Source organism: Perca flavescens, chromosome 6 (genome assembly GCF_004354835.1).
Source record: "Perca flavescens isolate YP-PL-M2 chromosome 6, PFLA_1.0, whole genome shotgun sequence".
In the NCBI taxonomy this organism is placed as follows: Eukaryota; Metazoa; Chordata; class Actinopteri; order Perciformes; family Percidae; genus Perca; species Perca flavescens.
In genome coordinates, this window is record NC_041336.1 from 19,634,363 (window position 1) to 19,659,275 (window position 24,913).

The 24,913-nt window shown below is 40.3% G+C and overlaps 1 protein-coding gene across 5 annotated transcripts in view; it reads left to right on the plus strand.

Annotated features, from left to right (window-relative positions):
* The window catches only part of abcb4 (ATP-binding cassette, sub-family B (MDR/TAP), member 4), a 28,004-nt gene extending 3,091 nt beyond the window's left edge, over positions 1–24,913 (plus strand). Inside the window, exons 1-29 of one of the 5 annotated variants that reach the window (XM_028581702.1) lie at positions 2,156–2,468; positions 2,701–2,878; positions 3,026–3,140; positions 3,321–3,390; positions 3,949–4,111; positions 4,198–4,246; positions 4,543–4,734; positions 6,019–6,190; positions 6,347–6,471; positions 6,981–7,152; positions 7,304–7,417; positions 8,279–8,389; positions 8,485–8,610; positions 8,819–9,022; positions 9,113–9,283; positions 10,446–10,607; positions 10,722–10,907; positions 11,763–11,909; positions 12,028–12,132; positions 12,809–12,886; positions 13,173–13,256; positions 13,392–13,595; positions 13,710–13,810; positions 14,840–14,980; positions 17,549–17,705; positions 17,806–18,003; positions 19,123–19,329; positions 22,352–22,498; positions 23,783–23,989. In XM_028581702.1, coding sequence (XP_028437503.1) covers positions 3,076–3,140; positions 3,321–3,390; positions 3,949–4,111; positions 4,198–4,246; positions 4,543–4,734; positions 6,019–6,190; positions 6,347–6,471; positions 6,981–7,152; positions 7,304–7,417; positions 8,279–8,389; positions 8,485–8,610; positions 8,819–9,022; positions 9,113–9,283; positions 10,446–10,607; positions 10,722–10,907; positions 11,763–11,909; positions 12,028–12,132; positions 12,809–12,886; positions 13,173–13,256; positions 13,392–13,595; positions 13,710–13,810; positions 14,840–14,980; positions 17,549–17,705; positions 17,806–18,003; positions 19,123–19,329; positions 22,352–22,498; positions 23,783–23,989 — 3,858 coding nt within the window. In that variant the 5' untranslated portion in view covers positions 2,156–2,468; positions 2,701–2,878; positions 3,026–3,075. Of the gene's footprint in view, positions 1–2,155; positions 2,469–2,524; positions 2,912–3,025; positions 3,141–3,320; positions 3,391–3,948; positions 4,112–4,197; positions 4,247–4,542; positions 4,735–6,018; positions 6,191–6,346; positions 6,472–6,980; positions 7,153–7,303; positions 7,418–8,278; positions 8,390–8,484; positions 8,611–8,818; positions 9,023–9,112; positions 9,284–10,445; positions 10,608–10,721; positions 10,908–11,762; positions 11,910–12,027; positions 12,133–12,808; positions 12,887–13,172; positions 13,257–13,391; positions 13,596–13,709; positions 13,811–14,839; positions 14,981–17,548; positions 17,706–17,805; positions 18,004–19,122; positions 19,330–22,351; positions 22,499–23,782 lie in introns of those variants that run through there. The other 4 variants (XM_028581703.1, XM_028581705.1, XM_028581704.1 and 1 more) reach the window with 4 other exon arrangements.

Here is a 24,913-nt window from a genome sequence, read left to right on the forward strand (position 1 = left end):
AAAGTAGCCTATAGCTACAGGAGAAAGGTACGGTACAACACGGAAAGTGCTGTTCCTTCAAACAAACCGATAAACCTTTCAGCTTTCTGGTTCTTAATTTGCCTCAAGCAATGGAGCTCTTGCACAAATTAGGGCCCTTGTCAAACCTGTAGCCAGGGATTTAAATGAAGTTTATTGTTCACCAGCCAACATGGTTAATAGATTTTCAAAGTAACCAGCAAATCAGAAGTTCATTTTTACCCGCATTTGGCGGCAAGGATGGTGTTAATTGAAAGCCCTGGCTGTAGCCTATTGATCATGCTCCATATGCTTGACGCAAATTAAAATGCCAACCAAATATAGGCTACTATTAAATAAGATAGTTGTAAAAAAAAAGGCCCATAAATAATAAGCTGCAGCCCTATGTAACGCTATGACATCATAGCCATAGAGTATTGTGGGAGTTTTTTTCCTTTAGTGGGAAGACGAAAAAACCTTGTGGACATGTGCGCACTGAAATGTGCCATGCCATTCAATTAATCCGGTGTGGACTTTACTTGTGTTTATGTGCGTCCATGATAACCACAGGTTCACAGATTTAGTCTGAAGTTAATACAAGTGCCCTGTGCCATTGCTGTGCCTCAATCTACAGCAATAAAGCTAGTGCAGCAAACTGGGGTCCTGTCAAATGCATTCTGACCGATGCACCGAAGTGAATGTCTGTAGGCCTATAGCCTACTGAAAACATTTTAAAAACTAATTAAAAACTTTTTAAAACTTTTTTTTAGTGAATAGCCTACTTCTTGTGTAAGAACTTTAATTTTGCATATGGATTGGTTCCTGTTTTTTTGGACTTTTAATAGGCTTATATAGCATAGAGCAGTGGTTCCCAACCTGGGGTCTGGGCACCCCTCAGGCAAACAAATTATGATAATACACTACACTAATGTGTACAAAAGTCTGTATAAAAACTATATATTTTTGTTCTCACTTAAAATTGTAGGCAGGCTACTTAGTAGGCCAAACCTCCAGGACCTCTTAACCCTTGCTGGGACCTATATATGTCAATGGCTGGGACCCTTGCTGTCATCAGATCAGCTGCTAGCTGTTTTTCCCATGAGTTTTTCCTGCTGCCAAGGCATCACTATTTTATGAATGAAACATGGTGGAGAAACATAAAAGTGCTGATAACCCCTCTGTATTAAAAAAGACAGTAAGGGGGGTGCTCAGCTTTTCTTAGTCATGAGTAGGGGGCCCCAAGGAAAAAAGGTTGGGAACCACTGGCGTAGAGGCTACATGATATCTGTTGTCGTACATTAGGCTACATGTTAGCCTGATAGGGTTTGTAACTTGAATGGTGGAGAAAGCTAACAGTTAGCCGGTTAGCTCAAACAGTCGACAGACAACTGAACAGAGAGTCTACACTGATAGGCCTACTTTATTCTACAACATAGAACATACAATGCCAGGTCTCCATGGCGCTATATTTAGGCTACTTATCATACATGAGTGGTATAGGCCTACATAGCATAACCTGCACCAACTCGTTAGTAGGGGTGCACGATAGGCCTACTCAATATAGTTATCGCAATATCACGTTGCGCAATATTATATAAAGGGGTTGCAATATTTGAAATATGTTGTTGTGGAGCGCTGCGTCCCATCTGTTGGCTGTGGCTTAGTTGTGTTTGAATTAGAGCCCGCTTAAAACGCTATAATGATCATAATTTCATTGGCCAGTTACTGTGCCAATTGCACATGTTATAGTGGTCAGTGCACGGGGCCACTACGTGACAAACCATACGGAGCATACGTGACATGTGTGCATATTTTGAGTGACAGTGTAGCCTAAGTGAAGAAATTGATAACTAAACGGAACGAATCAGAAAAGCGAAAGAAAAGTTGTGTCCTGTTCTCTTTAGGCTATATATTTTATACTGTACAACCAGTAAAACATGTCCTGTTCTGTAGATATGGTCGTTATTTATTCATGTTGTAGGCTGCAGTCCAATATGACCATCAGTTGTAATAAACATTGTGTTGTAAGAAAACTTGTTTTATTTGTTATGAATCTATTTTGATGATGTGTTTTCTCATAACTTTTGTAATTTTACATATGTTTAATATCGCAATATTAATCGATATCGCAATATCACATTTTGTCAATATCGTGCAACCCTACATGAAGTCTCTCTTGATGTGTGTCGGTCCGAGGAGAGAAGGGTTACAGGTTCATTAGTTGTCTGTTCACTGTCGGAGCATTTTCAGTGCTCTGCTTTTTAACATGCAAACAAAGTAGGCATATCGATAGCCTAAATAGAAGTTAATAGGCTGCTTAAAACCCCTAAAATACGATTTTTAGTGGGTAGGCAACTGTGTAAATAACAGCAATATTTCGACATTTTAGGAAATATTGTTTGCTTTCTTGTCAACCGTTACCGTTAGATGAGAAGATAGGCGTAGCTGGTTTGGCTCTGCTCTGCCCAAAGGTAAAACAAACATTCCAGCACCGCTAAACCTCATCTAGCCTACACGTTAGTCTATAACTTGTTTGTTTAATCAGTAGCCTACAAAAAAGAAAATGTAAAAAACAAAAAGTTGCAATTTTACGGGGTTTGTGGTTATGAGCTGGACTATTTATTAGCCGATCACCAATTTCTTTAAGAAAGCGATCTTAAATGTATTTCCCCAAATTATGGAAGCTTGCATTCCTTTGGTTAGGAAAGGTGAAACATACAGGGAAACGGACTTCTGTACCCTGCAGCAGCTCTCGCCTGTTGTTTAATTTATGAAGCGGAAAAAGGAGGGGAGAGGAGGAGGAGAGGCGCACGTGTGCTGATTTCCACCTTTGTCAAAACTAGACCGGAGGACTGATAGGCTACGGGTCGGAGGAGAACCGGTGGGTCTGCGCCTGTTTTAGTCTATTTCTATTGTAGGCTATTCTACTTTATATGTTACCTCTACTTTTGTTGTGTTTTTAATAAATGTGTAAGCTAATACAGTTAAGCTGCTCTTGGTGTTTTTTTTTTTTTTTTTTATATCTCAGGATCCAAATTGTTTCGAGTGAGACGTGAAATCTTCTGACAGGACCCAGACATGGATGTGAAGGACGAAACGGAAATGTTGGGCACAGCCAAACTCAAACAAAATGGAGATTTAAAGTAGGCCTTAGCCTATTTTATATAGCCTAGGCTACTCTCTTTTTCTAACCAAGATTTCAAGAGCAATGGTTTTCAAAAAGCACCAATTTATATACTGTTAAAGGTGTCTCAGTTATTCTTCAGAAAACAATTGTATGCAATTAGACTATATTCATGCATCATTCTTTTTATATCCTCCAGTGAAAGCAAAAAGAATGGAAAGAAGAAAGAAAAAGAACCAAAGTTGCCTGTGGTTGGTCCCATTGATGTGGTAAGCTGTCTTTATCACACTGTGATCTCTTTCTGTCAGAACCAGTTGTAATGCAATGTAATTATTCTTTTAAAGTTTTTTTTTCTACTGTTTTTATATTGCTATAAAATGCAATTCAAATGTTGTGTAGTGTGTGTGTGTGTGTGTGTGTGTGTGTGTGTGTGTGTGTGTGTGTGTGTGTGTGTGTGTGTGTACGAAACAACAGAAAATATTATAAAGGCTGTGTGTAGTAGGTTATGATTTTTTAAGCATAAAAGGTGTGTGTGTGTGTGTGTGTGTGTGTGTGTGTGTGTGTGTGTGTATCGAGGTTTGTGTGAGTGTGTGAAGTAAGAGGAGGAGGCCAGTAGAGAGGACGGGGGTGCGACACATCCTCCTGTTGTTTCGGTTTGACTCCAACTGTCCCCTGCTGAGAGAATATAATGGAGTTTAAAGTTGCTCCCCGTTCTGATTGCATAATTCAAATTTTTTACACCCTGAAAATTATCATGACATCTAAGATACTGATTTCTGCTGTTCTGTCTTTGGTCTTTCCAAACTCTCTCCTTTATGTGAGTGTAGTTTAGGTTTGCAGATGGCTTGGACATTGTGTATATCCTGGCTGGGACAATCTGTGCCATTATCCACGGTATAGTGCTTCCTCTTATGTGTATTGTGTTTGGGGACATGACAGACAGCTTTATAGAGGACTCCATGATGGGCCAAATCAACATCACCCACCATAGTGAGTTTTCAGTAACAGATATGGGCACACATAATTCACTGAAATAAATATGGTGTAACAATATCTTTGTTACCTTGTGTCTTCAGATGTCACCCACATACCGAGTAACAGCACCCTACAGGAGGACATGACAACGTAAGACTTTATATGATCAGCATAAACAAGAGCAAGTTGTTACTGTCGGGTGAAATGGTCTCAAAAAATTTTAATTTAATGTTGATATTTGTGTTTTTTATTTTCATAAGTGCAGGAAGGTCAGGGAACTTGCAGTGGTTTCTCTAGACATACAATTACATCAATTATTTGTCACTTTAATCATCCCTTGCCAACTTCCACTTTATCGGACTAATTCGATAATTACCAGTTTTCTAAAGAAAGTCTAAGCAGAAGTTTTTAAGTCATATGTGTCACAATTCTTCTCTTTCCTCAAGGTTTGCCATTTACTACTCCATCATGGGTTTTGTCGTGGTGGTGGCAGCCTATGGGCAGGTGGCTTTATGGAGCCTTTCAGCCGGGCGGCAGGGCACACGCATCCGCAAGTTGTTTTTTCACAGCATCATGAAGCAGGACATCGGCTGGTTCGATGTCACTGAAATAGCAGAGCTCAACACACGTCTCACAGAGTGGGTAACATATTTAACTTGCTTGTTTTGTTGAAGAAACAGTTGAACAGAAAGATATTCAATTCGCTATCATAGAAGACTAGAATAACAGGAAAACCGCAAATGCCATTCCAATATACCTACTGCTATAATTATGAGTCATATCCGTAAGCCTCTCTCTCTCTCTCTCTCTCTCTCTTTTTCTTTCCTTTATTTTTCTCTCTGTTCTCAAATTCAAATTCAAAAGGGCTTTATTGGCATGAAAATTTCAATAACAATGTTGCCAAAGCAACAACACACAATTTGTCCAAATATTCAGACAGAACACAATAAACAGTTATTTAACCATTAACAATATTAGAATGGATTTATATTAATTATATAAATCAATTAAATAGCAAATATAAAAACAAAAGTTAAGAGGCAATATGAAACAAAAACAAAACAATAAAATTCTAACAAAGAATACACAGAAAGACATTAAGACATTAACATTAGTTATACACTCTCTCTCTTTCTCTCTCCCTTTCCCCTACCCATCGCTTTAGAGGCAGAGCCAGGTTCTGTCCGAGGTTTCTGGCAAGTTTTTCTTCGCCGCTTTTGTGCCAAATGCTGGCTCTTGTGGGAATTGTTGGTTTTCTGTACATTATAGAATGTGGTCTAGACCTACTCTACCTGTAAATTGTCCTGAGATGACTTCTGTTATGATGTGGCACTATAAATACAATTTAATTGAAATAGCCTTTTCCCACTTGAAATGCTGGAACCAGTGAATTTTGGGTATTTTTTCTTAAAAAAAAAAAAGTTTTTTACAATTAAACGATAATGATAATTTTCTTTTTTAAGATTATTTTTTTGGGTTTTTTCACCTTTAATGGATAGGACAGCTAGGTGAGAAAGAGGGGGAAGACATACAGGAAATCATCACAGGTCGGATTCGAACCCTGGACCTCTGCGTCAAGGCATAAACCTGTATGTTTATGTGCGCCTGCTCTATCCACCACGACCCGGCCACGACATAATGATAATTTTCTGTTGATCAACTAACCAATTTATTATTTCAACTCTTCTGTAAAATGGCTTCCATTTCTGACATCAAAAAGAAAAACATCTTTGCTTTCAGGATTTCTTTTATTATCGTATAATAAAACATTTAATCTAAAGTTAAAACATCAAAGTCAGGATTAATAAAGTTTCACAGTTTTCACATGACAACAGCAAAATGGTTTTCCTTTCATTCATAATACATAAATGTTGCAGTACTCCGAAGGTCATTGGTGGACGTGTTTATATTTTCATTGGCAGTGATGTCTATAAGATCCAAGAGGGTATTGGCGACAAGGCGGGGAAGCTTATCCAGGCCTTCACCAGCTTCGTCACCGCCTTCACCATCGGCTTCGTCAAAGGCTGGAAACTCACTCTCGTCATCCTGGCTGTGAGCCCTGCGCTGGGCATTTCAGCCGGACTTTTCTCTAAGGTAAGCTTCTCTCTGTTGTCTTTGTGTTGCTCATTCAAAATTCACGTTCTCTTTGTCCATCTATTAAGCCTTTCTCTTGCTCTCCATTTGTTGATCATAAGGACGCATCCCCCCTGCTGGTATTCTTAATAACATTTTTGTTTTTCTCCTGATTAGGTGCTGGCGTCTTTCACTTCTAAAGAGCAGGCTGCATATGCCAAAGCTGGAGCTGTGGCAGAAGAGGTGCTCTCTAATATCAGGACAGTGTTTGCCTTCAGTGGGCAGGACAGAGAAATCAAGAGGTATGTACAGTGTGTTATACATATATATATGTGTGTGTGTGTGTGTGTGTGTGTGTGTGTGTGTGTGTGTGTGTGTGTGTGTGTGTGTGTGTAGGTAGTCCACCGCTGATTCTCAACTTATTAACAAGTCAGTGGATATAATCACATCGATTCTCTCAATAGTGTGAAAAATATTCAATGTTTGAGTTAAAGTCATTCACAGATCTGTGGTTATAATAATAAAACTTTATTTGTATAGCACATTTCTTACAAAAAGGTGGAATACAATGTGCTTCACAAAAGATGAAAACAACAATCAAAACGTCTGTGCAGGGCAGATCATTCTTGGTTTATAAACTGATCAAAGTCCAAGAAAAAGCCCTTGCAGAGGCTGTAACTGGATGAACCCCATAAAAAAACCATATAATTAAATTTGTGTTTTCTACTGATGCAATATTTGTTGATGCCAAAGGGCCCTGTTGTCATTGCAATCTAATTTATATTGTGTATTTGTGTGTGTTGCACCATAGATATAATAGGAACTTGGAGGATGCAAAGAGCATGGGAATAAAGAAGGCAGCATCTGCTAACTTTTCCATGGGCTTCACCTTCCTGATGATTTACCTGTCCTATGCTCTGGCCTTCTGGTACGGAAGTACACTCATTCTGAGTAAGGAGTACACCATTGGAACTTTACTCACTGTGAGTAGACCCATTACGACGGAATTTCTAACAATTCCCATTGAAGGGAGACTGAAAAAAAAAGGTTGTTGTAACTAACACTGGTGTGTGTGTGTGTGTGTGTGTGTGTGCATGCATGCGTGCGTGCGTGTGTGTCTCTGTCTCTCTTAAGGTGTTCTTCGTTGTGCTTATTGGAGTGTTCATTTTGGGACAAACCTCTCCGAACTTGCAGACCTTTTCCAGTGCCCAGGGAGCTGCATATAAAGTGTACAACATTATTGATCATGTAAGAAATGCAACATTGATTGAATGATCTTTTTGCTGCTGGACAGTTGTCAGTTTGTATTACTGAACATGAACCACTGTACTCTGGCACTGCGGGAAGCCGCTTTGATGCAGCCGACAACTTGCAGTGGATTTCGCTCTAATTGGAGCACCTGCTGTCAGGTCATCTGGTTGATATTGCATAGCTGTGGCTCTCCACTTCTTGAACTTAACCGTGAATGTACTGTGAGGTTAAATAAGGTCAGTTTTACAAATATTACACCCTTATTACAGCGGCTTCCTTGTCATGGCATGTCTTTGACTATACATCAGTGGATTTAAAATGGTCAATATACAGTAGCTTCAGAAACATGCAGCATAACTTACTGAACCACTTACTAGGGTAATTTCCGACAATGTCTCGTCTCTAGCTATTCTGTGGATACCTTGGTTTTAGTTTTAACTATTTGAATCCCTATTATTTGAATTACTAATATAGAGTCTCTCTATTTTATATATTTTCTCATGAAGCACTTTGCGACGTCTGATATACAAAGGTGCTTTATAGATACACTTTCAACTGTCTAGTCTGAAATATAGAAGGGTGAGGCCTCCAAGAGGTACATAAAACAAGTCTCAGCTCAACCTTTGAGGGACAATAGTGGTGTGTGTGTTTGTGTATCCGCACAGAGAGTAGCAGTGATAACAAAGAGAGCTTTTTAAATATGCTCCCCCTAACATGGAGGGCTAACAGCCTTCCTCCCATTGTCTGTTTGAGGTTGTGAAAAGAATCAGGTTCTTATCTAAATGTGGCCAAACTACAAACGAGAACAGAGCTGAGTTTTCAAAAGTAAAAATATTGTTATAACTCTTGACTCAACAGACACCGATCATCGACAGCTATTCAGAAGCTGGCTTCAAGCCTGATTTCATCACAGGAGACATAGAGTTCAAGAATATCCACTTCAGCTACCCCTCCAGGCCAGACGTCAAAGTACGTTCCCTATAGACTCTGTTTACTGAACTCTAAAACTGACATTATATTACTATTAACCTGTATCTCATAACTGACATTGCTTTTATTTGTAGATATTAAATAACCTGTCTCTGAGCGTGAAAAGTGGACAAACCATTGCCTTGGTGGGTAGCAGCGGCTGTGGTAAAAGCACCACAATCCAGCTGCTGCAGAGGTTCTACGATCCTCAGGAAGGATCTGTAAGTAATATGTCAAAACCAGTTAATTAAAAGGATTGATTCAGTAGTCGTCATTATATCCACTTTGCTGTAGTTAAGGAATTAAAAGAGTACTCCACTGATTTATTCCTATAACATTTTGTTATTTAATAAGAGCAGTTTTACTGCAAATCATGTATACGCTGTGTCATTGCGGTAAGTGCTGTGTCTGTTTACTCTGGCATTTTAGGTAACTGTTGACGGTCACGACATCCGTACTCTTAACGTCCGCTACCTGAGAGAGATGATCGGAGTGGTGAGTCAGGAGCCCATCCTCTTTGCCACCACCATCACTGAGAACATCAGATATGGCCGACCTGACGTGACGCAGTGGGACATTGAACAAGCTGCCAAGGAGGCTAACGCTTACGACTTCATCATAAACCTTCCTGATGTATGACTGTATTTATGACTCCCTGTCCTCTGTGCTTGTCAAGAACTCTGTCCACAACTTGCTAATACTGAGACTCTTGTCGTTGAGCAGAAGTTCGAGACGATGGTCGGAGACCGAGGGACTCAAATGAGTGGAGGACAGAAGCAGAGGATTGCGATTGCTCGAGCTTTAGTCCGCAACCCCAAATTCCTTTTGTTGGATGAAGCCACATCTGCTCTTGATGCTGAGAGCGAGACTATTGTGCAAGCTGCACTCGACAAGGTACAAACACACACAGACAAATGCTCTGCCTCATTCAGAACACAGCATTAGGGCTTATTATGCACTTTGACACTGACACAGACATTTTGAAGAAAAGCAGTTAAAATACTTAATATAAATTAGATTACTTTTACGTTTACTACTTTCTTTGGCGCCACCAATGGTGTGGCCCTACAAATGGCAATGTTGGTCCATCCGTGTCGGTCAGTCCACGACTTTAGGACTGACTGAAATATCCATCCATTGCCATGGAATGTTGTACACTTGTCCTCTAGAGCTACCAGCAGGTTGACATCTTTGGTTTTTAGTGAATTGTTTCTTGATCATGGCTGTATTAAGGAAAACTTCCACGCGTTCCAAGATGGCACCTCATTCATTCGTTTCAAAGCTTTCACAGGCTTCCTCACGCCAAAAGACTTCCTTTGGTTTAGCCAGCTGATTTACTGTTCGCTCCGCACACATGAATGGGATTTAATAAAGTCATCACACAGCTCCTCTAAAGGCAAAATCTATTGGACATAATGGACCAAATCATGATAATAGAAAACATAATTTCTCAAAAATGCCATTCCTTTTCTCATGTATATATGGGAAAATGTATTTTTGGGCCGGTGTGCGTCAAATGATGCTGCATGAATGTGGAAGCAAAATAACCTTACTGCCCAGAGCTGTTCCTGTAGGCTTGGTCTACAAAAATATTGGATATGGATATCCATGGTATACCATATAGTCTATTAGCAGAACTAATGGCATGTTAATCAGCTTCATTATGGGAAACATCAGCATGTTGTTATTGTGAGCATGTTAGCATGCTGATGTTAGCATTAGCACAAAGCACCACTGTGCCTAAGTACAGCCTCAAAGAGCTGAAGGCTGTAGGCTAGATGGCACCCCATTCATTCGTATCAAAGCTTTCACAGGCGTCCTCACGCCGAAAGACTTCCTCTGGTTTAGCCAGCTGATTTACTGTTCGCTCCGCACACATGAATGGGATTAAATAATGTCATCACACAGCTCCCCTAGACTCTTAGTCTTATCACTCATATTAAAACGCGTCCACTGCAAACATGTTGTATGTTCATAAACTGTATGTACAATTTTATCTCCTTCTTGTAAATATAAGCAAAGACACAAAAACTTGGACACATATCATTGTGTGCAGGTCCGACTGGGTCGTACCACCATAATTGTTGCCCACCGCCTCTCAACCATCAGAAATGCTGACGTCATCGCTGGCTTTCAGAATGGTGATGTTGTAGAGTTGGGGACTCATAGCCAACTGATGAAGGAACAGGGAGTCTACCATACACTGGTCACCATGCAGGTAATACATAAACACATAAACACGTTGACACACCATTTGGTTTGGCTGGAGCTCAGTTACTTTGTCATTTCAGAATGGCCAGTCTTTGATATTGTTTGTGTCTTCCTGCCGCAGACCTTTCAGAAAGCCAATGACTGGGAGGAGGCAAAGTGGGAGCTTTCTGCGGATGAGAAGAGCCCTTTAGTCAAGTCCCACTCTCAGTCTCCTCTGCACAGGAGGAAGTCCATAAGAGGTTCCTCCTTTGCTACCTCAGAGGGAGAGAAAGAGGTGCAAAAGCTCCAGGTTCACGCAACAGAAGAAGTGAGCTGTGGTGCAACATCTCTGGGGTTTGAGTGGCTGGGTCAACATTGTCAACATGTTCTAAGCTAAACAAAATTATATATTCTCATAGTCCAACCCCACCATTACCTTAAGTCCATATACTGTTAGTCAAGTTAGACTTTTTTTTTTGGTCCTTAACAGGTTTTGGTGATAAATGCATGGGTGAGGTAATTAGACCTGTGTCCTCTCTCTCCTCTGCTCAAGCTAACTCTTTTAGATCCAGGTTCGTCCCATTATGACGAATCAAGGCTGTCTCTTCCCTATTTAATTTGTCCTTGCTCTCGAACCCAACATCCTGGCAAATCAAAACCAATTATCACATTTGTGCTGAGGGAGAGTGGATGGCTCTCTGGTTACAAACTCAACCTTTACCACTAAACTCTGTAGCCAAGGATATCTCATAGTCACAGTTTTCAATCAGGAAAGATTATTAACATTGGACAAAACATATCGAGGAAATGGTACTACCTCAATTCCAAGATGACTATGCAGCCTCTCCTTTTTAGTACAATCTGTTAACGCTGATAGTGATACAGATGGAACAGGCTTCATGCTATTCCATCCTTAGCAAATCCCATATTTTCATGCCTTAGCCCTGGCTCTAAACTACGTAAACGATAACCCTATTCTAAAGAAAATTGTCCAAAATTAGAAAATATTTTTGATAACTTTGTACTTGTTCCTCTTACCTAACCACTCTTTCCCTTCATCTTTCCAACATTCCAGCAGTTACATACTAAATTCAGTTTTCCCTTTCTGAATCTCTTCCTGAAGAAAAACAGGAGAGGTAGAGGGAAAGGAGATGTAACTCCACTGTTTTTCCTCTTTCTGTAGGAAGAAAATGTTCCCTCCGTGCCGTTCCATAAATTGATGCGTCTCAACCTTCCCGAGTGGCCGTACATTTTTGTGGGGACCATCTGTGCTATCATTAACGGAGCAATGCAGCCACTGTTCGCTATCATCTTCTCCAAGATCATCACTGTATGTTACTCTTAGTATCGGTGTACCACAAAAGTTTTTTTAATGCTTCCTGTTAATTGCAACATTTATCAGATGTTGCAGAAAATTACACATTAGCTGTTTTTTCTTCTCCTCTCAGGTGTTTGCACATCCAGATCAAGTGGTTATCAGGCAAAGAGCCACATTCTTTTCTCTGATGTTTGTTGTTATTGGAGCTGTAACCTTTGTCGCCATGTTCCTACAGGTATGCATGTGTATACACACACACACAGACACACACAGAGACACACAGAGACACACAGAGACACACAGAGACACACAGAGACACACAGAGACACAGAGACACACAGAGACACACACACACACACACACACACACACACACACACACACACACACACACACACACACACACACACACACACACACACACACACACACACACACACACACACACATTGACATTTTGGTAATACACTTATTTGTTTTCTTGCTGAGAGTTTGATGAAAAGATGATAAGATACCACTCAAAGGAAAGAACAGAGCCAGAATAGCTGTTTCCTCCATATCCAGTTGTTGTGCTAAGCTAGGGTAACTGTCTTCTGGCTGTTGTTGTATATTTACTGGACAGACATGAGGGTGGTATCAATCTTCTCATCTCACTCTTGGCTAGAAAGCTAATAAGCCAATTTCTCCATATTAACCATATATGCCTCAACACTAAGATTACTTTAGTTTTACTTACTCACATTATAACTAATAATGGTTAGAAATGTGGAAACGTTGATACCTTTCACACAGACTTACAGTGTGATATTACGAAAGTGCTGTTGCAGTATAAACACACATGCAGGCAATGTGACAGAAGTTCATGCCAGTGTTCAGGTGTGCTCATGTCTTCTGTCTGTAAACTTTCAACAGGGCTTCTGTTTTGGTAAATCTGGAGAGATTCTGACCCTCAAACTAAGACTGGGGGCCTTTAAGGCCATGATGAGACAGGTGAGTGTAACCAGCTCTATATGGGATCAGGTTCTAGTATTTTTAATAACTAATTAGTTCTAAGTCGCAGTATTGTCTCTCTTTCTCTCTACTATGCCAAGACTGAGGTTTTCCAGAAATCCAATTCTTTTCCAAACTTTTATTTTGTTGATTATTAAGTAATGTTTATGTTACAGTAAAGTGAGGTTTTCAGGAGGTCTGTTGTATATTAAAAGTCTTTTAATTCTAAGTGAATGTATTCTATTTTCATGGCCAATTGAAAATGGTAATCCCTGTTAACTTGTAGGACCTCAGCTGGTTTGACAACCCCAAAAACAGTGTTGGAGCACTCACTACGAGACTGGCCACAGACGCAGCCCAAGTACAAGGGGTTAGTCTCAACAACACACACACACACACACACACACACACACACACACACACACACACACACACACACACAAAAACACACAAAAACACACAACTTTTGTTATCTGCTTTGTTCCCATCTTTTACGTCTGCTCAGGCTACAGGAGTACGTATGGCGACGCTGGCCCAGAACATAGCTAACATGGGCACCAGTCTGATCATTTCTTTTGTGTACGGCTGGGAGCTGACCCTGCTCATTCTGGCTGTGGTGCCCTTAATGGCACTGGCTGGAGCTGTGGAGATGAAGGCGCTCACTGGATATGCTGTTAAGGACAAGAAGGAGCTGGAGAAGTCTGGAAAGGTAGGGATTCAGTGTGGATTTACCAGAGTAACATGCAAATTCCTTTTTTTTTTTACTCTTAAGAACAAGCATCATTTGTGGGCATCAGCATATTTGTATGGTTTGTTTCTACAGATTGCTACAGAGGCCATCGAGAATATCCGTACTGTTGTCTCTCTTAACAGAGAACCCAAGTTTGAAGCTTTGTATCAGGAAAACCTCAAAATACCATTCAAGTACGAAAAATAACATTAATTAAACCACAGATCCATCATCTCCATGGGATATATGAATCCAAATACACTCACCTAAAAGATTATTAGGAACACCTGTTAAATTTCACGTTAATGAAATTATCTAATCAACCAATCACATGGCAACTGCTTCAATGCATTTTAAGGGTGTGGTCCAGGTCTAGACAATCTCCTGAACTCCAAACTGAATGTCAGAATGGGAAAGAAAGGTGATCTAAGCAACTTTGAGCATGGCATGGTTGTTGGTGCCAGATGGGCTGGTCTGAGTATTTCACAATCTGCTCAGTTACTGGGATTTTCACGCACAATCATTTCTAGGGTTGACAAAGAATGGTCTGAAAAAGGAAAAACATCCAGTATGCTGCAGTCCTGTGGTTGAAAGTGCCTTGTTGATGCTAGAGATCAGAGGAGAGTGGGCAGAGTGATTCAAGCTGATAGAAGATCAACTTTGACTCAAATAACCACTCGTTACAACCGAGGTATGCAGCAAAGCATTTGTGAAGCCACAACACGCACAACCTTGATGCAGATGGGCTTCACCAGCAGAAGACCCGCACATCTCCACTAAAAATAGGAAAATGAGGCTACAATTTGCACAAGCTCACCAAAATTGGACAGTTGAAGACATAACCTGAAAAATGTTGCCTGGTCTGATGAGTCTCGATTTCTGTTGAGACATTCAGATGGTAGTCAGAATTTGGCGTAAACAGAATGAGAACATGGATCCGTCGTGCCTTGTTACCACTAGGCAGGCTGCTGGTGGTGGTGTAATGGTGTGGGGGATCCCTTTCACCTTCAGAACTGCCTTCATTCTTTGTGTCATTAATTCAACAAGGTGCTGTAAGCATTCTTTAGAAATATTGGCCCATATTGATAGGATAGGGTCAAACACAGTATTAGTAAGGTGTTCCTAATAATCCTTTAGTTGAGTCTATATGTATTTTAAAATCAATTTTGATTAATTTGAGGAGTGCTCTCTTTGATGCCATCTTTCTCTTCCTCTCTGTACAGGAACTCACAGAAAAATGCCCATGTGCATGGCATTACCTTCTCCTTAACCCAGTCCATGCTCTACTTCGCTTATGCAGGCTGTTTCCGCTTTGGAGCTTGGCTCATTCAGGAAGGAAGGATGGATATTGAGGCAGTATTCCTGTAAGTGTCCCCATGACTTTTTCTTTTAATCAGGAGATTAAGTTTTAGTTTATGTTAGAGAAGATGACCAGTTTGCATGCACTGGTACTAGAGCTTAGATCGGCCCAAAAAATCAAGCTTGACCGAGCCCAAGCACGTTGTGTCCGAGCCCAGCCCGGCTTTTAACACTTTTTTAACACGTGGGCCGTTATAACTGGCGTTCTCAACTACAATTCCGAGTTCTTTGAACTGCAGAAATCTGTTTAGAATAATGCAACAAGGATGAAGCATGTAAACTGCGCTGTTTGTTTATTCAGCACAGCAGGCCCGGTGTGATGCGTGCGAGTAGAGGGGAGACATTTGTTACTTTTATATAGCCTATATATATTTATAATATTTCTGATTATGGCATAGCTTTCTCCCCACCCAATTAGTTATTTTTTTAAAATCGCTTGATCAAGGGTCCGGCCCGGCCCGAGGATAGTGGCGGAAAATAACGGCTCGGGCTCAGGCCGAGAATCTAAACTCTATAACTTGTACCTACCAGCAGGTAAAATCAGACAAAAGCATTGCTGTTGGGAGGAGAAGCTGTTTATATGGCTTATAATTATTACCTGGGCCTGAAGTATCCGAGGGGACGCTGTAAATGGGTTGGCTTCAAACCCAGAGGATATGGTCCCACAAGTCACCTGTACCTTTGGTCATCAGACAGACACACACACGTGTTTTAGGCTGCAAACGTAACATAACGTGTGATATTGTTGAGGAGGAGCCATACGCCTTCATTTATATTCTGCCTGTTACACAAAGAGAAGTCCAAAGGTAATTGCACCATGGGCTTCTGAAGGAACATAAAACTATAAAACACAGAAATATTAACTCCTCATCACCATGAAGCATTTTATGTTATACGTGCATGCATTGTAAACCCTCAGATTTGTATTACTTTCCAAAGGTTTTCAAAGACACCCAGTGTGTCAGGCTGAATGATAGGAAATGTATTTACAGTGATGCACTAGACATCTAGAATTGTCTATTTGGTGTTATTGTGCTATAATAAAAAAAAAAAGAATTTGGGATAAATAAACATTTCACTCAATATCAGAATGATGTAGCTTATAAAAATAAAGCAACAAGCAGATACAGAATACATTGTATTGTATGAAATGTTATCAGTGTCAAAACACCACTAAGTCTACAGCCATGCTAATGTCAGCGTGAGGCTTCACACTAGGGATGCACCGAATCCAGATTTTTGGGGTTCGGCCAAATACCGAATCCACTGGTTAAGATTCTGCCGAATCCGAAACCAAATACCGAATCCTACTCCCATCCTCGGTCCATTAACACAGTAAACACATTAATGAAGTAAACAACGTCCACAGTCTCTAAAATAGTTAAATGTAACAACTTAATGTTGAATTCACATGCTCTTTTCACATTGTAGGAAAGCACATCTCTATCGCCAGATGAGTGACAATTTTGTTTGGCAAATTATCGCTAACCAGTGTATGATGAAGGCATGTTGGATGGGTGAAATTAGAAAGCTAACGTTAGCTAACGAGCAGCAGCTGGCTGTTTGGTCACTCCGCTCCCGCTGTAGGGAGAATAATTTGTTGTGTGTTGTTTAGGGTCCTTGCCGTTGCGGGACAGGTCGGTATTGCGGGTTGGGCGTGTGGCTCAGCTTGGGTCGCCTTCTTTTGGCTTTTTCTGCTCGCGAGTTCCATTTTCACTTTCTCACAGCCTACTGCATTGAACGGTCCACCTACGCAAACACCTTCCCGTAATCAACGGCGCCATCATTATGTCGACCAGCTCAGCGCGCCTAGTGCAAGCGTAGGGTTCGGTAGAGAAAAATTCTAAGGTTCAGCAGAAACCGAACCCGTCAAAAAACCCAATATTCGGCTAAAAAGCTAAATGCTAACATCAGCATGCTAACATACTAACATGACAAAGCTAACATGCTAATGTTTAGCAGATATCACAATCAAGACCATCTTGGTTTGATGTGTCCGCATGCTAATATTTGCTAATTTAAAATCCAGCTGAGACTGATGGGAATGCCATTAGTTTTGCAGGTTTTTGGTTATAAAGCAAAGTATTTGACAAAATGAAAGGAAACTAGATAATTTCACAGCAATCCATTTAATATTTGTTATGAATTTTCATTGAAAACCACAAATGTCAATCTCATGGTGGCAGTACAGGAAAAGTCAGGAGATCACAAAAGTCAGTAAAATTAATCCTCTGGGCACCATGACATTTTTTAGGGCAATCTATCCAATAGTCGTTGAGATATTTGTTTAAACCAAAGTGGTGGACCTACTGCACGGCCATCATTGCCATCCCTAAAGCCATTGAGCTAAAAACTGCAAAATCTAAGTTGGAACCAATTATTGGTAAATTAAAAGAGGATATAGGTAACATCAGGTGGCTATAATATAAAAGTATATTGTCTTTTTCCATTCAACATTTAATAGAAATTGTCATTGGTCCATGTTAGCTTAGCCTTCTCTATGTAATGCCATTTAACACTCTGCTGATTTGCAAATATGAAAGGTAAAAGGTGCATTTGACTTCCTCTCCCAGTGTGATTTCGGCTGTTCTGTACGGTGCAATGGCTCTCGGAGAAGCCAACTCCTTTGCTCCAAACTATGCTAAGGCCAAAATCTCAGCTTCACACCTCATGATGCTGCTGGACAAAGAGCCCGCCATTGACAATCTTTCACAGGAGGGAGAGTCACCGGTATAAAACACAAAGCCCCACACACAACACTTATAATACAGCTCTTTACACACAGGTACAATAACATACCACTCTTTTGTGTCATCTCTTAAAACCCCAGGACAAATTTGATGGTAACGTGCACTTTGATAGTGTTAAGTTTAACTACCCTTCACGCCCTGATGTGCCCATCCTCCAAGGGATGAATCTGAAGGTGAAAAAGGGCGAGACTCTGGCCTTGGTGGGGAGCAGCGGCTGTGGAAAGAGCACCACCATCCAGCTGCTGGAGAGGTTCTACGATCCCAGAGAGGGGAGAGTGGTGAGAAGACAAATATTCACCCACGCTCTGTGTAACTGGCTGATTAACACTTGTGCCTCTTCACCTACTGTCAGCTAGCTAAAGGTTAGGTGGCCAGTGTGTTTATGACTGCTTTACAGCACTGAACTAGAGACTAGATGAGGCTTGCGTGTGTTTTTATCTTTACTGCAGCAGCAGGTTCCTTTTAATCTTGATGGTATTTCTGTTGTTGCTGTTGTCTTCTGATAGAGAAAATAAGGATTTTGATTGCTATCTTAAGGTCACTTTTTTAAAGCCCATCTTCAGCTATTTTTGAAATATTTTCAAGTAATGCGCAATACTTTTTAAAACAAACTCACAGATAATCATGATCCAACTGCCCCTTGGCTCTGTGGAGCTTTATTCAGTTTTTCACCATTGTTTAGGTTAACCGGCCCACAACTTAACTATTTTGGTTCGCAGTCACAGCTCACATTAAAGGGAAAATTGGATGTGGATGTTAAATCAGTTCTGATGGTATATGTAGTCTACTGGAGAAATAAATTCCACAGTCTGTGCTATATTGACTGAGTAAGCAAGTTCTCCTGCTCACGGAGCTGCGGCAGCTGTGCCTTAGGTACCACAATACATTGCATGCTAGCAGCGACTTTGTTCGCAGCTATGGCCGGCTTAGCGGCTGAGCTCCAGAGACACCGAGAACATTGGAAAGAGCAGCAGGCTGTTTTACACCATCCCTCATTCAGATAGATATAGATATGGTTGAAAAACGCTGAACTTTCCCTTTAACCTCGTTTTCAGTCACAGCAGGCAGCTATTTTCAGCAAATAAGCGCTAAAAACCCATTGCACACTAACTACGTGCTCAGCACGAAAACGCACACAAACAAAATGACCAACTAGCTGGTAAAACACGAGTATTTAGCAGCTAATAGTATTGCAAGACAAATTTCCGTGTATACGGACAATAAAGTGCTATCTATCTATCTATCTATCTATCTATCTATCTATCTATCTATCTATCTATCTAAAGAGGCAAATATTTTACTCAGGAGTTAGGGGATACCAAAACTTTCTGTTATCACATGACAACAAGCTCCACAACTCCTTCTACAATAATTACTGCTAACATTTTCTTCTTCAGCTGCTGGACAATATAGATGCAAAACAGCTGAACATCCACTGGTTGAGATCCCAGATAGGCATTGTATCCCAGGAGCCTGTGCTGTTCGACTGCACATTGGCTGAAAACATCGCCTATGGAGACAACAGCCGCACTGCAACCCTGGAGGAGATAAAGGAAGCTGCTACAGCAGCCAACATTCACAGCTTCATAGAAAGCCTGCCACAGGTAACTGCTGTGATGGTTCTGATGATTTCATTAATGCTCTGTTCTCAGTCATGGTCAGATTCAGATCAGATTCCAGAATTTTCAAAGTTGGAAACTTTCCATGGCAATTAATGGGAATAAATGGGAATTAATGGGAATAAACTGAATATTTTTAATATTGCTTGACATAATACTGTTAGTCTATAACAGGGAACTTAAATGTAGTTGGAAAAAAGCCCATCTTGCAGCATAATCTTAAAACAACCTGATTTAATGCAACTTCACTTGCCTCCCTATATTCGTCAATGACATGCTCGCACGCAGTATATGGTGGGGGGGTTTATTAACCTATGTGTGTTAATTGTATAACCCACTTGTTCTTGATAGGCTGGAAGCAATAGACAGCGCTGATGGTTAGCTTAGCACGCATATAACCATAACCATAGTAAATCAAAGGCAGCATGCTAGCTACCTTTATATGTTAAGCTAAAGGTCAATGGTTTGGGCTACTACTTAGCATACTGCAGGGCTAGTGAGGCCACACACACTGCACAGAACATTTCTAGAATCCAACATTCAGCATACAGCAGATTGAAACTGATTGAAGACAGATTGAAGACAGTACTGCATTTGAGCCCAAGGACTACATCTCATCCATTCCATTAATTCCCATGAAAGTTTCCAAATTGGAATGTTTCCAAAATTTCCAAAAGAAGTTTAGTAATCCAACTGGGAAGACAGTGACTTTTCGGAGACTGTGACAGGTAAATCCAAAGCGATAAATTCATCTGAACCAGGGCTCCACACTAACTTTTTGCCTTGGTTGCACTGGTGCGCCTAACTTTTTTTATTTAGGTGCACCAGCACAAAATTTAGGTGCACCCAAATTTTTCCTCGCATCGCCGTAACGCTGAATGGCGATACACGATATATAGCTCTGTATTTTTTTTACAAAGTGGAGTAAATGTTCAATTTTAAGTCAAAGCCACTTTTCACAAGCTCTTTTATTAAAACAGATTGTGATTAAAATAAAATGCAAAGACAGGGTTTCCTTTACCAGTTTGAAAATATACAGCTGCAACACATAAATGAAAGTTATCTAAAATAAATAGCCTAGGATATATAAAAAAATATATATATCTGAGAAAGCTCCTTCATAAGCTTTCAACAACAATAACAGACTGATTAAAAGAGAAAGAGGACGCCCGGATAGCTCAGTTGGTAAATATAGAGGTTTGACTCCGACCTGTGGCCCTTTCCTACATGTCATCCCTGCAGCATGCATATCCTGATAGCCCAGGTTCCCCTGAAAGAAATGATGTCTATAACTTGATTGTGCATCACAGGGTTGAGGTTATACAAGCATTATTACACAAGGAGACCAGGCAAACCAAAGATGGGAAGAACTGGCTTAGACCTCAGAGGGTACACCGGAGCACCCTAGGGCTGTGTTTTGAGTCCCCTGCTGTACTCCCTGTACACATACAACTTTGTAGCAACTTTTGACTTCAACACCATCATCAAGTTTTGCTGACCTGATAACAGACACAACAATGAAAAGGCCTACCTGGAAGAAGTACAGGACCCGACCTGCTGGTGTCAGGACAACAACCTACTTGTGAATGTCAGCAAAAGATGATAGTAGATATTGGGAAGAAGCAAGGAAGAACTACATCCCCCTTAATATCAGCGGGTCCTCAGAAATCTCTCTTTTCAGAATAAGTGTCCCTGTTTCCTTATTTTTCGTGTCCATGAATTCTCAATAATTTCCTTGGAAGTTTCCTAGGATGAAATATGCAATTTGGTGCTAATAATAGATAAACTAACTTAGAGAGTGCATTAATCAGTACATTTCTTTTTTGGGGGGGTTGTGGGGGCATTTTAGGTCTTTATTTGTGACAGGACAGCTTAGATATGAAAGGGGAGAGAGAGGCGGAATGACATGCAGCAAAAGGCCGCAGGTTGGAATCGAACCTGTGGCGGCTGCGTTGAGGACTGAGCCTCTGTATATGGCCGTGTGCTCTACTAGGTGAGCTACCCAGGTGCCAAAATCAGTACATTTCTAATCAATTAATTTCAATAAATTGCTTAAGAGAGTAGTCTAGTGAGTGCACTGCTGAACATGCTAAAATGTGAAATATATGTAAACGTACAGTACAGGCCAAAAGTTTGGACACACCTTTTCATTCAATGTGTTTCTTTATTTTCATGACTATTTACATTGTAGATTCTCACTGAAGGCATCAAAACTATGAATGAACACATATGGAATGATGTACTTAACAAAAAAGTGTGAAATAACTGAAAACATGTCTTATATTTTAGATTAGTCAAAGTAGCCACCCTTTGCTTTTTTTTGATAACTCTGCAAACCCTTGGTGTTCTCTCAATGAGCTTCATGAGGTAGTCACCTGAAATGGTGTTCACTTCACAGGTGTGCCTTGTCAGGGTTAATTAGTGGAATTTGTTCCCTTATTAATTAAAAAGCAAAGGGTGGCTACTTTGAAGAATCTAAAATATAAGACATGTTTTCAGTTATTTCACACTTTTTTGTTAAGTACATAATTCCATAGGTGTTCATTCATAGTTTTGAGGACTTCAGTGAGAATCTACAATGTAAATAGTCATGAAAATAAAAAGGAAATGCATTGAATGAGAAGGTGTGTCCAAACGTTTGGTCTGTACTGTATATGGGAAGTTAAGTTTCCAATAAATAATGGGTGAATATTTTACTTGAGATTAAATGTAGCAGCTCTTCCAACAAAATTCCTCTCAGTCAACAAGTGCTTATGAACTCAACTAATTAAATCCAAATTAAAAGTCAGTTTCTCTATTTCCATTGAATTAGTACCAATCACATGGTTCTTTCTAGAAAACTACTGACCTGTAAAATAAAGTTACCAGATGATCTCTTCAGTAGAAAGGATTAACAATGAAGACTGTTAACGCTAAAATGTGTTGATTACATCATGCTTCTTTCGTTTGACAGTATAACAATATCATGTGCCCCCCTCTCTCTTTCTCTCTCTGTTTGTATGAGCAGAAGTACGACACTCAGGCAGGTGATAAAGGAGCGCAGCTGTCAGGTGGCCAGAAGCAGCGTATAGCCATAGCCCGAGCTATACTCCGCAACCCTAAATTGTTGCTCCTGGACGAGGCAACCTCTGCACTTGACACTGAGAGTGAGAAAGTGAGTGATGGGGGAGGGAGGGCTAAGTCACCTGTAACTAAATGTTTACTTCCCACAAACGATGCTGGCACCAGTAAGACCAATGAGAAGGAAAATGGGAATAAAACAAATCACTAAAATTAGTTATTTTGCTGAAATTTTACTTGATTAAAATAGTGTAGAAATATCTATTAAAGCAGAAAATCTAATTTAAAATGTACTAAGCGCCAGGGCACGGTGATCCTACGCTGCTCGGCCATGCACTGGCACACGGAGGGAAGCCAAACACTGTTCATCTAAACACACAAAGATGACACAGAGCTGCTTTAAAATCTGGCAGTATCCCTTTAAGCACTGCACAGAGTAGTTAGTTAGTTAGTTACATTGTTAAATTTGATATTTTTATGTGTTTAAAGAGGATTTTATATACTGTGCTCCAATCTTGATAAAAAAAGAATAATTTACTCTTATATAGACTTGAAAAAAATCACTTTTTCTGGGATTTGTTATTTTGGGTCTCTGGTGCTTCCACACCAAAAAAAAACATCCATGCTGTTTTGAGTGACATACAGGTTTCTGAATGTGTCCTGCCTTCAGTCTCCGGGTGAGCTGTTCAAAATCTGCATGTGTTTTTACGTAACTAGCCGAAACGAGCTGGCTAACTGCAACCGTTAGCATGCTAGCACTAGCATGCTACCTCATTCTCAATGGCAAAGCACTGCTACAACACACACAAGTTCACCATAATCTACAAAAGAACTACTTACATGTGTGCTCTTGTTTAGAAGAAGTCTCCCGGCTAATCCTGCCTTGTAACTGACCAAAGTTGGAGAAACAACCTTTCTTTTACGGTCTATGGAAACAGCCAGCTAACATGATCCTTACCTAGCTACTGCGCATGTGTGACTACAAACAAATATAGTACAGAAGAAGAGATGTCCTACTCTGTAGCTGAAACAGAGACCTGAACACAGGGTGAAAAGAGGATATGCAGCAGTGAGAGAGAGCTGTGCAGTACAGTAGTAAAAATATGGTGTTTTTTGAAAATTAAACCATGTAAACCTATTCTGGTACAACCTTAAAATACAATTATGAACCTGAAAATGAGCATAATACGGGAGCTTTAATATGGAGCAAACAGCAGTACTTCATTTAGACGAATATAAAAAGTAGTGGTTATTTAATCAGTATTAATGCAGTATATACTCACATTTTAATAACAGTGTTCGAGTGTAGTGAGTAGTAGTGAAGTGTACTCAATGCTCACTGGAAATTAAGTAGTTTCATCCATTCTGCTCTTTCCAGGTGGTTCAGGAGGCGTTGGACGAGGCCAGTAAGGGCAGGACGTGTATCATTGTGGCCCACCGTCTGTCCACCATCCAAAACGCAGACCGCATCGCTGTCTTCCAGGGAGGAGTGGTGGTTGAACAGGGGACACATCAACAACTGCTGGCCAAGAAGGGAGTCTACCACATGCTGGTCACCACACAGATGGGCCACGGGCGGGAATAAGGGTGCAGAGAGAGGACATAGGGAGCAGTACTACTGTACACAGATTGTTTTTAATCCTTTTGTTTCCCTGCCCAGCTTCAGTGGAACCGTTGTGGTCTGAATGTGGCTTGGCTTGTTTGGAGATTTGACTCCGGGATCTTTCAGCCTTGTGAAAATTTGTCTTGCAGCTGTACCTCTTTAGGTCACATAGCTTGGTCTTGATCAGATAAGTCACATTTCAGTCAAAAAGCCAAGTCTAACTTCTGTACCACTGTTCATTAGGCGTCACTTTTATGGGCCTTTTTCACAAAAGGGATAGACACGTGGCAGTAGGAGAAGCACAGGTGTAAATAATAAAAAAGTGACTGAATTCCATTTAGCTGCTTCAGTTTCAGGCTCCTGGTATTGTGCATGCTGGCTCACTGTCACATACTTGGACACTTGAATGTTATTAGAATTCAACACCTGTCACTTAACTATGATCACAAGTCAAAATGTCAGCTTAAAAAAAGGCATATTGTATTCTACCCTCTCATGTTTCTCTTCCTCCTTGTTTCATTAGCTCTTGCTTTCTGGTGTCATCTTCCGTTACATGCTAAATACTTAGGACATATGTTAAGTGATTAAAGCCAACAATACACTGGATTTATTATGTATCATAGTGCATCAAGTATACCTCTGAAATTGGGATCATCATCACAAATTAGTTATTTTCTACAGTTTGTGTATTTGAGCGCACTCTTTGATAATTACTTTGATTGTCATGATGCAGCTTATCTTTTTGAAACAGTTTGAGTTAATAATGGAATTGAAGTGCCTAAACAGAAAATATTGTATACACAGGGCTGTGCAGATTTGTATTTTTATTGTCACACGTTGGTTGCAAACACTAGGAATCGTATTTGTCCTGTTTCTACAAATGCAAGGAATTACTAATTATTTTGT